The sequence below is a fragment of the Cricetulus griseus genome, chromosome 2 (genome assembly GCF_003668045.3).
Source record: "Cricetulus griseus strain 17A/GY chromosome 2, alternate assembly CriGri-PICRH-1.0, whole genome shotgun sequence".
NCBI lineage: Eukaryota > Metazoa > Chordata > Mammalia > Rodentia > Cricetidae > Cricetulus > Cricetulus griseus.
Window position 1 is genome coordinate 461,514,596 of NC_048595.1, and position 17,636 is coordinate 461,532,231.

General features: G+C 38.9%; 1 protein-coding gene and 1 pseudogene across 2 annotated transcripts in view; one reads left to right on the forward strand and one right to left on the reverse strand.

The window, feature by feature from the left end:
- The first annotated feature begins 2,681 nt into the window (after positions 1–2,681).
- Enosf1 (enolase superfamily member 1) overlaps positions 2,682–17,636 on the forward strand; it is a 42,142-nt gene continuing 27,187 nt past the window's right edge. For both annotated transcript variants that reach the window (XM_027398956.2, XM_035441181.1), the window contains exons 1-3: positions 2,682–2,765; positions 6,829–6,937; positions 15,363–15,478. In XM_027398956.2, coding sequence (XP_027254757.1) covers positions 2,682–2,765; positions 6,829–6,937; positions 15,363–15,478 — 309 coding nt within the window. The remainder of the gene's footprint in view (positions 2,766–6,828; positions 6,938–15,362; positions 15,479–17,636) is intronic.
- Positions 14,059–14,851, reverse strand: LOC103163511 (annotated as a pseudogene).

Genomic DNA, 17,636 nt, shown 5'->3' on the forward strand with positions numbered 1-17,636 from the left:
AATTTCTGGAGTCCCTATATTCTATACTGATACAAATAAATCAGAAGAGGCATGTTATGTCTGGAAAAATAAGTAAAGTGGCTCAAAGCCCTTATGATTCTGTTCAAAAATCAGAATTATATGCTATTTTCCTAGTATTATTAGATTTTCCAGAAGTTCTTAATATAGTTACTGACTCTGAATATGCAAAAGAGTTGTTTTACATATTTATACTGCTGAACTTATTCCAAAGTTTCCAGAATTAACTTTGTTATGTATTCAACTATAACAAGTAGTCAGAATAGAAATCATCTATTGTATGTAACATATATCAGATCCCACGCTGGTCTACCAGGCTCTTTAGCCCAAGGTAATGATAAACTTAATCAGCTATTGATAGAAAATGTGCTAGAAATCTTCAGAATTTTATAGTAAACACCATGTTAATAACAAAGGTTTAAGGAAAAATTTTTCTATCGCTTGACAACAAGGAAATATAAGAAAATGTCCTACTTGTTCTTTGTATAACCAAACCCATTATCTGTAGGAAGAAACACAAAGGGTACTCAAAGAAATGAAATTTGACAAATGGATGTATTTCATTCAGTGGAGCTTGGAAAATTAAAGTATGTGCACCATACTATAGATACATATTCCAGCTTTAAATGGACAACTGCTTTAAGTTATGAAAAGTCTGAACCTGTAATTACACATTTATTAGAAGTTATGGCCATTATGGGAATTCCTGTACAAATTAAGACTGACAATGTTCCAGCATATGTCCCTAGTAAAATGAACAATTTTTTACATATTACAACATAAAGTATATTACAGGTATACCACACAATCCCACAGGACAAGCAGTTATAAAAAGGTCTAAATGTACTTTAAAAGATATGCTTAATAAGCAGAAAAGAGTATAAAGACCCCCCCATGGATTTCACAGTGGTTTATTAACTTTAATTTTTTAAACACTAACGAGAAACAACAGCTTTTGAGAGATATTTAAAAAAAACTGCTGAATTAAATCAGCCTGAATATTTTAAAGATCTGTTGACCTCAAAATGGAAACCAGGATATGTGTTATGTTGGAGAAGAGGTTTGCTTTTGTTTCCACGGGAGAAGAAAAGCTATGGATACCATCAATATTGATAGATTAGATTTGAACAGGATTGTTCATTAAACAGCTTGGTCATTTAATCCAAATTAACTCATAAGATTAACAAATGCCTTTTATTTGATCAGGTATAAAATATTTTTATTGTCAAAAATAATACATTTTCAAGCCGGGCGTTGGTGGCGCACACCTTTAATCCCAGCACTCGGGAGGCAGAGGCAGGTGGATCTCTGTGAGTTCGAGACCAGCCTGGTCTACAAGAGCTAGTTCCAGGACAGCCTCCAAAGCCACAGAGAAACCCTGTCTCGAAAAACCAAATATATATATATATATATATATATAATTATTGTTTTCAAAAACCATTTTGGCTTAACAAAGATATAACTTGCCAAAAATGAAAGTCCCTAAAGCTAGCATTGGAGTAAGGTTTTGTTTTTGACTTTCCAGGATCCAACTAAGGAATCTAAGATCAATGGACAAATGAGACATCTAAAGAAAAAGGATGGGTCATCAAGAGAAAAAAAAAAGTGACTTAGGCTAGAGAGACCACAGACAGGGTTAAGAGCACTGACTGCTCTTACAGAGGACCTAGGTTCAATTCCCATCACCCACATGACAGTTCACAATTGTCTATAACTCCATTTCCTGGTGATCTGGCACCCTCACACAGACATGCATGTAGGCAAAACACCAATGTACATAAAATAAAAATAAATTATTTTTAAAAAAGAAAAAAATGTCTCAAGAAAAAGTAAAGTGGCCTGATGGTATAGCACACCTCCAACAGGGTAGAATTTCATAATCTTCCCAAATGCTTGTTTTTGATGCACCTTACAAACATAAAAGGCAAATGATCTTTTACTGCTCCCAATTCCATAAAAAATTAAAGCTGGCTATGGAGTTAGAGTATGGCTCTCTCCTCAAAATATAAGCATACTTACTAAAGAAAAATCCAAAATCTCTGTCTTATGTCAGAAGAACCACCTGGTATGGGACATAGGAAAACAAAATCTCTCTCTCTCTCTCTCTCTCTCTCTCTCTCTCTCTCTCTCTCTCTCTCTCTCTCTCTCTCTCTCTCTCTCTCTCTCTCTCTCTCTCTCTCTCTCTCTCTCTCTCTCTCTCTCTGTGTGTGTGTGTAGGCCAGGCGACAATCTGCAGGAATTGGTTCTTGCCTTCAACTATGTGGATTTTAGAGATTGAACTCAAGTCACCCTTGGTTGCAGGCATCTGTACTCGCTGAGCCATCACCACACTGGCCTTCAGGGCACTGGCCTTGAGGGCACGTTTGACGTGGCAACAAGACATTTGGAAGTTCACGAGGGAGAACCAGAGTTTACATAAACTTTTTACATTAACGAGTTTGTGCCACGGGCTGGACACACCTGACTTTCCACTTCCCTGGAAGAGCTCAGCTGGCTCCTGGGGGGGGGGGGGCGGTACTGAAGCAAGGCTGGCAAGAAATCCAAGTCCCGGTGTGCGGTCACGCCCCCAGAAAACTGACCAATCATCGTCCCAGCCCCGCCCTCCAGACCTGGCCTGGGGCTCGCACAGCTGTACTCCCTGAACCTCTCCGGGCGCGAGCGAAATGGCGCACGGCAGGATCTCCCGACTCTCGGTCCATGACGTGCGCTTTCCTACGTCGCTAAGTGGTCACGGCTCCGACGCCATGGTAAGCGCGCGGGCCAAAGGGTTCGCGTGTGTGTGCGCGAGGCGACCGGCCTCTCTGAAGTGGAGGCAGGGCAGGCGCCTCCTGAGGAGCAGGGGTAGCCAGCACTTGTCACTTTCTGGGGAAGGCAGGCGCTCGGGGTAATGGAGTGGGAGTGAGGGTGGGGGTGTCTTTTCTCTTTCTCTTTTTCCGCCTTTTCTTTGCCTTAGGTTTTTGTTGTTGTTTTTCGAGACAGGGTTTCTCTGTGTAGCTTTGGAGCCTATCCTGGCACACGCTCTGGAGACCAGGCTGGACTTGAACTCACAGAGATCCACCTGCCTCTGCCTCCCGAGTGCTGGGATTAAAGGCGTGCGCCACCAACGCCCGGCTCTTTGCCTTAGTTTTACAACTCAGATTTTCTTGAAAAGGGTAGAATGCAGAGGACCAAGAGCAAAAGGGTTTGGTTTGAGTCCTCACTAGCGAAGCAGGGGAACACAGCACTGACTGTGTCCATATTGGCTACATTACGGGGCTCGCAGTGGTGGGGACCGGGAACTTCAGTCTGGGAATGTAGGGTAATGATCCTCCCTCTGCCACAGCTCACTGAGAGACTTGAGAAGTTCCCACCTCTCTGCCACCCTTGCTCAACAATTGTATGAAAGTGTCACAGTCAGGCTGTGAAACCGAGTCCAGTGAGAGAGGAGAGAGAGAGAGACGGAGAGAGGGGGAGAGGGGGAGAGGGGGATAGAGAGGAGGGGGAGAAGGGGGAGAGAGGGAGGGAGGGAGGGAGAGGGGGCAGAGGAGAGAGAGAAGAGAAAGAGAGCACTCATGTGAAATTGCTTAATTACAAAAGTGATTAGAAAAAAATTAACATAAAGAGTTCTACCTGTGACAGTCTTAAGAGAGGAAATAAAGGAAGGGCATAGATTTGGGCTCCCATCTCAGTGCTGAAGGACTTTCTTGCTAGCCAAGACTGTTAGAAGGACCCTTTATGCTTGCCTTACCCAACTGGCTGATGCCTTAACCTAAATACATGTGTGGAGTCCACTGCAGAAGAAAGTTCTTTGTTCCAAGGCTTAAAAAAAAAAGTCCCTATGCCCTTATATGTGATATTGTGGTATATGACATAAAAAAGTAGTCATTTTTGGACTTATAAATAAGTATTCATAATTTTAGCAACTTGTAAAATCCAGACCCCCAGTCCCGCGGTGGTGGTGCACGCCTTTATTCCCAGCACTCAGGAGGCAGAGGCAGGCAGATCTTTGTGAGTTCTAGGCCCTCCTGGTCTACAAAGCTACACAGAAAAACCCTGCCTCGAAAACAGAAAAAAAAAATGCAGACCCTCATCACTGAATGTGATTTTGCTTCTCTGATTGTTCGGCCCCCTCCTCCCTTTTTGACTCTGGGTTTTTATTATTAAGACCAATTAGAATTCATGCTACAATATATCTGAGAATTACTTTAAACTCCTGATCCTCCTTGCCTCTACCTTCCAAATACTAGGATTTCAGGCATTCACCGCCATACCCAGCCCCTAATCCAGTCTTATTACTCCATTCATCAGGGTACAAATAAGTAATTATTCTCTAACAGTCCAAAAAATCCAGCATTGAGACTTCATGGGTGTAGCTTCCCTGACATTTCTAGAAGATGCAATCTCAAAGCTCTTAGAATATTTTCATCTCCTTTTGAGAGGTTCCTTGAGCCTTAAATGGAGGAGTTGTATTGTGGATGGATCATTTGGGCTGGGCACCACACTGTCACTTGTTTTCTGCATTTTTTTTATCTGTATGGTTTTCTGTAATGGTTTCTATATATTTCAAAGAGACACTTCTTTGTGGAGGTCAGACACTGAATGGATTTATTTATATTTTTAGGAGAAACAGAAAAAAAGACCAGAGACCATGAATTTCAAAGAAAACAAGTAGGGTTGGGGCACATGAAAAGGTCTGGAAGAAGGAAAAGGAACAGAGATGATGTGATTATAATTTAATTTCAAAAAATTAAAAATAAATTTATAAAAGGTCCAAATACCTCTAACCACCCCTAAATACCTTCCACTGGGGATCAAGTTTCAGTATGAATTCTAGTGTGGATAAACTATATTCAAGCCATAGCAGTTATCTCACCTGCAGTACTCTTCCTTCCCATGTCCTTCTTCAGTGCTGAAAAGCTTCAGTCCTCCACATACTGCCTTAGAGTACAACCTCTTACAACCTGCTCCACCTCTGAGTACATTCACCTAACAATACCCTCTGCCTGCCTTTCATAGTTTGCATTTTCCCAAAGACTTACTGTGTTCTGCCTGACATCTGTGTCCCCCTCAGCAACCTACAGTCTCTGATACAGAGGCTGCATTAAGTATCACATCACCCTGCATTGAACTTTGGTGCCAACTCAGACTTCCCATCTATCATGCACACCTCCTACCCCTGCACTTAATATGTGAGAACTTTTTACAGTCTGCTTCCATAAGTTATGTCCTTAGGCAGATTCCTAAACCTCTTTAACATATTCAGACCTTCTGCCTGGCTTTTACTATGTCCATATCTGACATGTCAAGGAACTCATTCACTTCCAAACCAATGCTTTTGTAGATCTTTTTCTTCTCTGTTGAAAACAAAAAGCCTCTGGGATTTGTATTTCTTTTTCTGCCCTTTTGAACATCTTTGTTGTCTTTGCTCCATTCAAGAAAATTTCCTCAAGTTCTAGTTCTTCCTTCTTGAACTAACTACTGTGCTAGTTTTAACTGACCACAATCATCACTTAAACATCTTCTTATCTGGTCTTAGGTTTTGGCTCCCCCTCCCCACTATATGAAAAAACTCTAGTGATGCAATAGAATAAAAAAAAATCTGCTTCTTCCATATCACCAACTGGCTTCCATCCAAGCCACACTGAGTTTCATAGTAGTTGAACAGTAAAAAATTATCAAAATTACTCTTTGAAGTCTGGTCATTTTCAGTTTTAAGTCATGTATGGGGGGGGCTCATGGGTTTCTGCCCCATCACAGGGAGCTATTGGCAGTTGATGGCTGCTTGAGGGTAGTCATTCTCTTCAGTGGTATAGCCACTGGTAAGTTACCCATGTACTGATGGATAGTAGATATGGATAGCTCTATAACCATGGCCACCCATGTATGACTCTAGTTAAACTCAATGGTTTACAAAACAAATAGAGATGATAGTATAAAAGGGACTTGTTTGAAGAAGTGGAGAGTTGATTAGGGATGGCAGGAAGATGGGGGCAAGAAGGTAAATGTGACTAGAGTATACTGTGTATATACATGAAAATTGTCAAAGGGAGTTAATAAAACATTGTTCAGTATTAGAAAATTAATGTAACACAGGGCAACATGAATAAATGAGCTAACTTGTCTTAATGTTTTATTTATTTTCTTCCAGTGATTTCTGAATGTAAACTGTGTTATTGTCAGTCTACATAAGCTGTTACAATGGAGAGCTATCCAATTTTTTATATGAGTTTTCTAATAATTTTGATTCATTCTATTTCAAATTGCTTATGAAGGTAAATCTTTTTAGAGAGATATGATCCAAAACTCCTGGGTTTAAAAAAAACTCAAAACCAAATTTTGATATCATTGCAAACTTGTTTAAGAATGTATGCATCTGGGGCTACGTATGGAGCTTAGTAGCAAAGTATGTGCCAATCATGTACAAACCTTGGATTCCATTTTCATTCATCCCCCCAAACTGTATACATTGCATTTCTGCACTGGTGTGAATCATTAGGAGTACTTTACCTCAGTTCATTCAGATCTCTTATATACTCTCTGGATTACATCTAGTGTTCTATCAGATTGGAGCTCTGTATATCCCTTATAGCATTTCTCTTCTTTCTCTCTTTCTCTTTCTCTTTCTGACAGGGTTTCCTCTGTATAGCCTTGGCTGTCTTGGAACTCACTCTGTAGGCTAGTCTGGCGTCAAACTCACAGAGATCCACCTGCCTCTGCCTCCCAAGTTTTGGGATTAAAGGTGTGCACCACCACTGCCTGGCAGCATTTCTATTTTTATGTTTTTGGGGGAGGTATCTCATCTTTGCATTTTTGGGACCCCTTTTCCTACAGCACACAGACCCTGACTACTCGGCTGCCTATGTCATCATAGAGACTGATGCAGAAGATGGACTCAAGGGCTATGGCATTACTTTCACTCTGGGGAAGGGCACTGAAGTTGGTGAGTTTGAGGACTCAAGTCTTGAGTTCCCAGAATGCTTCATCTTCATGTAGATTCAATTTTTTACTTTACTTTTCTTTGTAATCATGCTGCTCAAATGGAGTAAAAACAATTCTTTGCAGTGTGGTGCTTATCTGGGAAAAACTGGAAAAATAGCATTTCATGTTTCCTTATATACTCATCTCTAGATTGCTGAAAAATTCTTGAATCTGCATCAGTTTCCCTGTGTCAAAGTATAACTATCAGAGTATTACCCACTGCTTTTTAACTTGAGACTATTGTAGAGCTTTGAGGACTAAATGTAGGCAAATGACTGAGGGTAAAATAAAGGAGAAGATGATATGTCACATGCAGAATTGCTTATTGTGCTATGTACTGTGAGTCTACTCAGCCCATAGTATTTCATACCAAGTTGCTTTCCAAAGATTCTCTGATGGTTTTCATCCATCCTTGTATAAGCATTCCTCCTGTTTTTCTAAACTGAAAATAATGAGTGTAATTTAACCTGTGTTAAAGCTAGATCAAATTTTAGGGGTGATATTGAGGTTCCTCATATTTTAGAGATAGAAAACTAATACTTAGCAATGGCAGAATCTGATGCACTAAAGTACTTTCTATCTAGAACATTGATTGTGTATATGCACATGTCTGTACAGGTAGCTTGCAGGAGTGTGAGCACATATATGTAATCAACTTCAGGTGTTTGTTTCTTAGATGCAATCAACCTTATTTTTTGAGGCAGTATTTCTCATTAGCCTGAAACCAACAATGCCAGGATCCTCCTGTCATCTTTGCCCCAGCACTGGGATTACAAGTGCACTTTATCACATCCAGCTTTTCTTTTTTTACATGGGTTCTAGGGCTTGAACTCATTCTTGCAAGACAAGTACTTTACCAACTGAGCCATCTCCCCAGTCCCTCTCTCTAGAGCATTTAAATGCCGCCTTTTGTTTGCATACACAACATATATACATAGCACAACATTCAAGAAGTACAAGAAGGTCACTTTTACAAGATTAGTTTCAACAGATCATGAAGATCTAAATATAAATCATGATAGATTAAAAAATAAGTATCAAAGAAGGAGAAAACAGATTTCCTACCTATGATAGCAATATCTACCTCTCTCATGGATAGTTGTACTTTTAGCCCTCTCACTGCCTATAGGGAAAAAGTCTGCCCTTGCTCAAAGATTTTAATATTTTCAAACAAGTAAAAAAAAATTTAAATGTGTGTCTAAATAACAAGGGGAAATATTTTCAAAGTTTCAGTGGATATCACCATATTTGCTCCATTGCAATTCCATTCAGACTACCAAGCAGGTCACACAATAGTCATGTTGTAAGTCAGTCTATCCTGAACTTGATGAAGAGCTGATATGTATCATACATTCTGTAAGGCACTGGAAAAGAAATTTTTTAAAGGGAAAGAAACAACTGGTGAGATGGCTCAGTGGATAAAGTTGCTTGCTGCCAAGCCTGATGACTTGAATTAATTCCCAGAAACTATATGACAGAAGGAAAGAACCCACTGTAGCAAGTTGTCCTGTAAACTCCACAAGAATACCATGGCATGTATGGTTGAGAGCACTTGTTCTTGCAAAGGCCCTGGGTTTGGTCCTGAGTACTCCGTGGCAGTTCACAACAATCTTTAAATCCAATTCCAGGGAATCTGATGTCACCTCCTGGCCCTCACAGACATCAGGCATGTATGTAGTACACATGCATACACACAGGCAAATACTCAAAAGAGTGGAGAAAGAATAATAAAGCACAGTCCTGGGGCTGAAGAGAACAGCTCGATGCACTGGCTGTTCTTTTAGAGGACTGGGATTTGATTCCCAGCACCTACATGGCAGCTCATTGCTTCCTGTGACTCCAGTTTCTTGGTATTCAACACATTCACACAGACATATATGCAGGCAAAACATGAATGCACATGAAATAAAAATAAATTTTAAAAAAGAAAGCAGAGTCCCATATAAGAAGAATGCATGAACTTACTGGGGAATCAGACATAAAAGGTATATATTTATAATACAGTATGAAAATTAGTTAATGTATCTAAACTGCACAGAGAAAAGTTCTTTCCCTCACCCAAAGGCTTAGGGAAGGTTTCAGACTAGAGGCAAATCCCAAGAGTAATAGAACCTATCTTCTGAGTAAAAGAGACCAGACAAGAATTCACCAACTCATCTACATATCCTACTTTCCCTACTAAGGATCTCCTGTAAAAGTTTCCCACAAAATAGTGACTGCTGACCAAGATAGATTTGTGAGCTGTTCCTGCCTTTCTGCAACTTTAATTGTGCCTGCCTACATGCTGAGCATTCTATGAAGTTGTTGCCTTTGTCTATACTGTATACCATACAGCACAAACCTGGCACATTTCATAACCCAACACAGTGAACTTATAAAACCTGTGCCAGGCCATTGAAACCACTCTGTTAAAAGCCAAGTCTTTGGCCAGGTGTTGGTGGCTCATGCCTTTAATCCCAGCACTCAGGGAGGCAGATCATTGTGAGTTCGAGGCTAGCCTGGTCTACAGAGCGAGTTCCAGGTCAACCTCCTCCAGAGCAATACAGAGAAACCTTGTCTCGAAAAAACAACAAAAACAAAACAAAACAAACAAAAAGCAAAGTCTTTGAACTTCACTGCTTTGGGAACACAGTGGAAGGACCTTGAGCACTAAGATAAGATGCTGTTGTTCGGTTGTATTACAAGGGCTTTACCTGCCACACCCACAATCCTGATGGAGGTCTTGGGACAGGGGTAAATCAACTCTCACCTCCTTGTGACTTTAATACATGTTTCTTTTGTGCTAATGTTACTGGCTTCCATGTTTTCCAGACCACATCCAGATAGAATCTATTTAAATTTTGAATCTTATGTATTTCATGAGACTCATTGCGTCTCAGTGTTACTTAAAACTTGCACCAAAAATGAAATTTTTTATTAGCTCAGTCTGATTCTTCCTGCAACCTTTGTCAACCCATTTACCAAGTTATTATTTTAAATTCACCACCATCACCCAAAATGAGGAAAAAAAATAGTGTGTTCCTCACTATTGAAGACTATATTTGTGTGACCAAGAGATAGACTGGGTTGTATTTTAATGTATAGACTAGACCCAAGGTATTCTTCGTGTTGAGTGGGTTTTCTCCCCAACTCATCTTTCAGGAGAAAACTTGGGTTTAGTCAGCAAGAAGCTGCCTTTAAGGCTAATTTTTGCCTTATGAATTTCCCTATGCTGGAGCCAAAACACCACAACCAAATTTCTATTGAATACAGAAATTTTAGTTAATCTTTTGCAGCACCTTCATGTCAAGCAAGGAAAATCCACATACTATAGATAAATTTTTCACTGTGGCTTGTTCCATGGTTAGAGTCATAGAAGCTGAGATCATTCATAGCTTTTGTTAGATGCATTTGCTATTATGGTATAGACCATAGGCTGCTTTACCCAGTGATTTATAGCAACAGTCAAAGCCATGAGGCCAGAATTTGATGTAGATAATTACCTCACTGTGAGTCAGTAACTTACTCTAGATTTTTGTTTAAATCCAAGAACATCAACTGTCAAGGAATGAGGAGGATACTGTCTTCTTTCAGTTTTATGGCATAAATATCCTAACTAGAATGATTGTGTATTCCATTAACAAAAGCCCTAGAGAACCCAGAATGGTTGGTCCATCCCAAAATGCTACATCCATCAGCAGTCACTGGAAAGCCGTGTCACTCAGACTTGGTGCTGCTTTCAAAATGTCTTTCTCTAGAATACAGTAAAACTGTACACCTATTCCTATCTTATTAAATTACCTAAAAGTTTAGTATGGAACCAATACAACACCAAACAAATTTACCAAAATGTTTTATAATAAATTAATTGCTTTGGGGCAAATGAATGACTTGGTTATTTTAGTCTTTAACACTTGAACTAAATTTGTCATAAAAAGAACAAAGTCTGGAAAGGCTTTCATTTACACATATGAGACAAATGTCCTAAGATGAGCTCCCTCCAAGGGCTTCTTCAAATCACACAATGAATCCTTTTTTTACTTTATTAAAATACTGAGTTTATTTCACATGTATATTTTTGTCTCTCTACCACTTCCACATCTGATCTCCACTATTATGTCCCAACATAACATTCTATATATCCTTAAAACCAAGTAAAGAGTAGAGTTCCATCCTTGAAAACTAAAGCTCGGAGACTGAAAAGGGGAGAAGAGGAAGGCTGAAGAGGATATGAGGGAGCAGAAAGGTTGATTGGGGGGAAGAATAGAAGAAAACAAGAAAGGAGATACCATAATACAGGGAGACATTTTAGGTTTACAGAGAAATCAGGCGGTAGGCAAAGGTCTGGAAATCTACAAAGATGACACCAGCTAACAATCCAAGCAACAGAGGAAAGGCTACCTTAAATGCCCTCCCCTGATAATGAGATTGATGACTGTCTATATGCCATCCTATAGTCCTCATCCAGCAGCTGGTGGAAGTAGAAGCAGACACCCACAACTAATCACTGAACTGAACTGGAATCCAGTTGCAGAGAAGAACAAGTGATGGGCAAAGGGGCAGGCTTGTGAAACCCACAGAAACAGCTGACCTGAACAACGGGCAGCTCTTGGTCCCCAGACTGATAGCTGGGATACCAGCATGGGACTGATCCAGACCCCAGGAACATGGGTTTCAGTGAGGAGACCTTGGAAATCTACAGGACCTCCTGTAGAAGTTCAGTACTTATCCCTTGCATAGGTGTGGACTTTGGAAGCCCAATCCACATACAGGGATACTCCCTGAGACAAGACACACGGGGGTGGGCCTAGGCCCTATCCCAAAGGATATGATAGACTCTGATGACCCCCCCTATGGAAGGCCTCATCCTCCCTGGGGAGTAGAAAGGATATGTGATAGGTAGGGTTTTAGTTGGGGGGTGTGGTAGGGGAGGAGGGGAGGGAGAGGGAACTGGGATTGACATGTAAAACAATCTTGTTTCTAATTCAAAGAAAAAAATAAAGAAAAAAAATACAGATACCACTCCAAAATAGATAATACCATTTACAATCACTCAGATTAGAAGATGGACAAAAGAATAGTTATTTCTATGAGTAAGTTATATCAATCACAGACATATGAAAAGAAATTCAATTTAACATTACTATTGTTTTCTTTAAAGATTACCATTGTGTGGCTGGAGTGATGGCTCAGAGGTTAAGAGCACTGACTGCTCTTTCAGAGGTCCTGAGTTCAATTCCCAGCAACCACATGGTGGCTCACAACCATCCCTTATGAGATCTGGTGCCCTCTTCTGGTATGCAGATACACATGGAAGCAGAATGTTGTATACATAGTAAATAAATAAAATCTTTTAAAAAAAGATTACCATTGTGAAAAGTTCCAGTTCTATCCATGCATCTATCACACTGAATACTATTTTAAATCAGAGGTGTCAGCAAATGTTGGCAGAATTTGGCAGCAGTTATCACAGATAGAAATGCAAAGGGATACAGATAATCCTCAGAAATAGAAATAGTTAACTTTCAGTGTGTATCTTATAAGCTGTCATCATACTGAATTCAATTATTAGGCTAAAAGTCGTGTGTTTTCAGTAAAACCCCTGAGAATTAATGAAAATAAATAATAAAAATGAAAAAGACAGCCATGTATCAACTGTTACAGAAATGAAGTAAGATGTGATATATTTTAGAGGAGTCGCTTTGAGTTTCTCTCCATTTAGTTTGATGTTGGCTGTTGGTTTGCTGTATATTGCTTTTATCATGTTTAGGTATGTTCCTGTTATTCCTGATCTCTCCAAGACCTTTATCATGAAGGGATGTTGGAGTTTGTCAAAGGCTTTTTCAGCATCTAGTGAGATGATCATGTGTGTTTTCTTTTTCAGTTTGTTTATATGGTGGATAACTTTGATGGATTTTCGTGTGTTGAACCATCCCTGCATTCCTGGGATAAAGCCAACTTGATCATGGTGGATGAATTCTCTGATGTGTTTTTGGGTTCGATTTGCCAATATTTGTTGAATATTTTTGCACCAATGTTCATGAGGGATATTGGTCTATAATTTTCTTTTTTCGTTGTGTCTTTGTGTGGCTTGGGTACCAAGGTAATTGCAGCCTCATAGAAAGAGCTTAGCAATGTCCCTTCTGCTGCTATTGTGTAACAATTTGAGGAATACTGGTATTAGCTTTAGCTCTTCTTTGAATTTCTGGTAAAATTCTGCACTGAAACCATCTGGCCTTGGGCTTTTTTTGGTTGGGAGGCTTTTGATGAATGGTTCTATTTCATTAGAGGTTATAGGTTGATTTAAACTGCTTATCTGTTCTTGATTTAATTTTGGTAAGTGATATCTATCCAGAAAATTGTCCATTTCCTTTAGATTTTCAAATTTTGTGGAGTACAGGTTTTCAAAGTATGACCTGATGATTCTCTTGTTTCCTCAGTGTCCATTGTTATATCCCCCTTTTCATTTCTGATTTTGTTAATTAGCATGCCCTCTCTTTGCCTTTTGGTTAGTTTGGATAAAGGTTTGTCTATCTTGTTGACTTTCTCGAAGAACCAACTCTTTGTTTCATTGAGTCTTTGTAGTGTTTTCCTAGTTTCTACTTCATTGATTTCAGCCCTCAGTTTGATTATTTCCTGGCATCTACTCCTCCGGGGAGAATTTGCTTCCTTTTGTTCTAGAACATTCAGTTGCGCTGTTAATTCTTTAGTGTGACTATTCTCCAGTTTCTTCATATGGGCTCTTATTGCTATGAACTTTCCTCTTAGCACTGCTTTCAAAGTGTCCTATAGGTTTGGGTATGTTGTGTCTTCATTCTCATTAAATTCTAGGAAGTCTTTAATTTCTTTTTTTTTTTTTATTTCTTCCTTGACCCAGGAATGGTGCAATTTCACATTATTCAATTTCCATGAGTTTGTAGGGTTTCTGCAATTTGTGTTGTTGCTGAATTCTAACTTTAAAGTGTGGTGGTCTGATAAGATACAGGGGGTTATTCCAATTTTTTTGTATCTGTGTAGTTTTGCTACATTGCCAAGTATGTGATCAATTTTTTAGAGATGCAATATACTTAAACTGCTTAAACTCAAACTGCTTAAACCATTTTCTTAAAGAGACTTCCTCCACTGCCAGATATCTTGAATAGCCTACTGGTCAGTCATCCAGAAGCAATTATTCACATAGTTAATAAACTTGGCTTCCATTTTTGGATGAGAAACACCTTTTTCTATACTTGCTTGCAGTTTTGCCTTAATGTGTTCTACAAAACAGATCCTTTTGTTGTTTTAGGAGTCTTTTTTCCTGTTTTTGTTTCATTTTGCTTTGTTTTAAAGTATTCTTAAACCGGGCGTTGGTGGCGCACACCTTTAGTCCCAGCACTCAGGAGTTCGAGACCAGCCTGGTCTACAAGAGCTAGTTCCAGGGCAGCCTCCAAAGCCACAGAGAAACCCTGTCTTGAAAAAACGAAAACAATAAAAAAATATTCTTGATCTTTTGATCTTGGCATTGATGGTTTTAAGTTTTTTATCTTTGCTTAATTTCTGTACATTTTGGGGGTATCTTTGACAGACTTTTTCACTGGAATTTTTCTTCAGTTTCCTCATCATCGTCTTCATCATCTTCAAGTTTTACTTTTTTTCTGTGGAACCTTACTTGTCACCACAGAAAATCGTTTTCTAGATATAATTAAGAGTTTTTAATCCTCCTCATCTTCATCTTCTGACTCTGCATCTTCCTCTACAGCTACTAGGTGCTGTCCACTAATGTGCACAGGTCCTGAACCACACTTCAACCTTAAGACCACAGGTCATATAATTTCAAGGCCCCCAAGGGAAACTGTTGGTTGTATAGACATTTTCAAAGTTTCCAGTGTTACTTAATTGGACTGCCTTCATAGTTCATTACTTATGTATTTTAATATTTTATGTAAATATGCTATGTGCAAATAAATTCATCTTCAGTAGTGTATGATGTTGTGAATCAAGTATCTTTATTTGCCAGAATTTAAAAATAAGTTTATAGTTCCATAAGTCAGAGTGTTCTTATCCTTTCAGAAAATGAATTAGGAAGGTTTGGCTTTGAATCTCTTTGCCTAACACATTACCCAGTGAATAGCAAATAATTTGGGAATAGTATTTAAACTTGCAAGTCTCTGATCTTGCTGTTCACATGACAACCAATCAGAATACATTTGCTGTACTGAGTATGTGGACTCCTAATTATTGTAGTTGTGTCTAGTTCTTAGTTATAGTAGGCATAGGCACATTTTTAAAGAATATTTCAAAGTATGTGGGGTTTTACATATTTCAATTATTTCATAAAATGTCCACATCCATTTGTTTGTGGTATTTTAATGTCATAATTTCCTTACTGCATATTACAACATGAACAAGAATTGATTCTATTTTGATAGTTGTCTGTGCTGTGAATGCTCTTGCCCAACAAGTGCTTCACAAGGATCTCAGTGACATTGTTGGGGACTTCAGAGGCTTCTACAGACAGCTCACAAGTGATGGGCAGCTCAGATGGGTAAGGAATGTATTTTGATTTGTTTTAAAAGATTGTGTGTGTGTGTGTGTGTGTGTGTGTGTGTGTGTGTGTGTGTGTATGTGCGTGCGCACGCACGCGTGTGCACGCCCATGTAGGCCAGAAGAGGATGGAAGATCCCCTAGAACTGGGGTTACACGTTTGTGAGTCACCTGATGTGGATACTGAGAATTGAACTCAGAAAGATCAGCAAGTACCCTTATCCTCTGATCTATCTCTCCAGCTCCAGGGATATGTTTTATTTATTTTTTTAAAGATTTTATTTATTTATTATGTATACAACATTCTGCTTCCATGTATATCTGCATACCAGAAGAGGGCACCAGATCTCATAAGGTATGGTTGTGAGCCACCATGTGGTTGCTGGGAATTGAACTCTGGACCTCTGGAAAAACAGCCAGTGCTCTTAACCTCTGAGTCATCTCTCCAGCCCCAGGGATATGTTTTATAAAAAGCTTTTATAAATAATGTTTCTACAGTCTATGATGGCCTTTTGGTGTTAACAAATATAAAAACAGAGAAAGGTTTTCAATTTTTTTCATAAACAGTTTCATTCAATTAAATTAAGGCTTGAACATCATCAGCATTTTAAGATAGTTCCTTTCTACAAGACTTGAATCTGAATGCATTTGGATCTCAAGAAATGCAACTATTATACACCACACTGCCTACTGTCTGGATTGGAAAAAGAGTCCAGCCAAGACTGTGGTAGTGGCTTATGCTTGTAATCCCAGCAGTCAAATTGTGATCATCATGGGTTTGAGGCCAACTTGAGCTACAGAGTAAGAAACTGTTTCAAAAGGACAAAATAAAAAGGTCTATAAGATAAAAGTCTAAATGGGCAACCCTTTGTGTGAGGATGTGAATAGTAATGGCATTGTAGGAATAGCTAGTAAGGTAGAGAATATAAGAGGAAAACTACGAGCATAGAGGAGCATTGTGCTTTTGTGTAAACAGGTCAGTATCTGAACCATAAGGTCAAAGCATAAAAAAAAAATTAAGTTCTAAAGAAAGGATTCTAACACAGCAAGATAACTCCAGTAATCTAGACTTTTTCCTCTCTCCTGATACCAAGTTTCTCTTTTCTAACTCTGTTTATTTTCCCTTCCATGCAGAGATAGGCACAAGAGAATGCATTTTCTCTGTTTCCTTGACTTGTATTTTTAACTTTATGTAAAGTAAGTTAAATATGCCTCAAAAAGTAACAACTTGAAGAAACTCCTATTATTCAAATCTTGAACAATTTTTTTTTAGCCCTAGCTGTCCTGGAATTAGCTCTGTAGACCAGGCTGACCTTGAACTCACAGAGATCCACCTGCCTCTCTCTCCTGAGTGCTGGGACTAAAGGCATGCACCACCATCACCTGGCCTTCTTGAACAATTTTTTACATGCGAATAGATATAATAATGGCTTTTATCTGTTATAATGTAAGAACCCATGAGTCCATTCAGGCAATAAGGGAAAGTCCATCATCAATAGAACGCAACCTAATGAGTATGAGGCCAATAATGATATTAAGAAATCATCATACTGTAGCCATCATAGTTGAGCTGGGTTGTAGTTAATCTGGGGCAGTGGTATACTTCCTTGGAAAAGGAAAAATTAACTCCGTAGTAAAGAAAACAAGGAAACACTAATTTTCTAAAGTAGTATAATTTAATAACACTGATAATAAGGGAGGATGTCATCACCAATTATATATTTATGCTTATCAACCCATATTGAGGGATACTAGATAAGTCAAGGCCCAAACTCTAAAAATGTCACTGTCATTCAGAGAAGCAAAAATGAATTTTACTGAAAGAGACTGAAGACACATGACAGCTAAAGGCAACATGTGGTACTGAATCATATATGAGTCAGGACAAAAAGAAGCACATTATTTGGAAAATTGGTGAGATTTGATTATGGGCCATCTTTTAGATAATATTCCATCAATATTGTATTTCTTGAATATGATCATTGTATTATGAGGACACATATAAAAGAATGTCCTAGTTTTTAGCAGTTGCACACAGGTAATTATGATTACAAAAACGGAGGTATCTGCAACTTTGCCTTTAGATGGTTTAGAAAATTAAATGTGTTCAGGGAGAGAGGAGAGAAGGAATTCAGGTTTTTTATTTCTACTTTGCAACT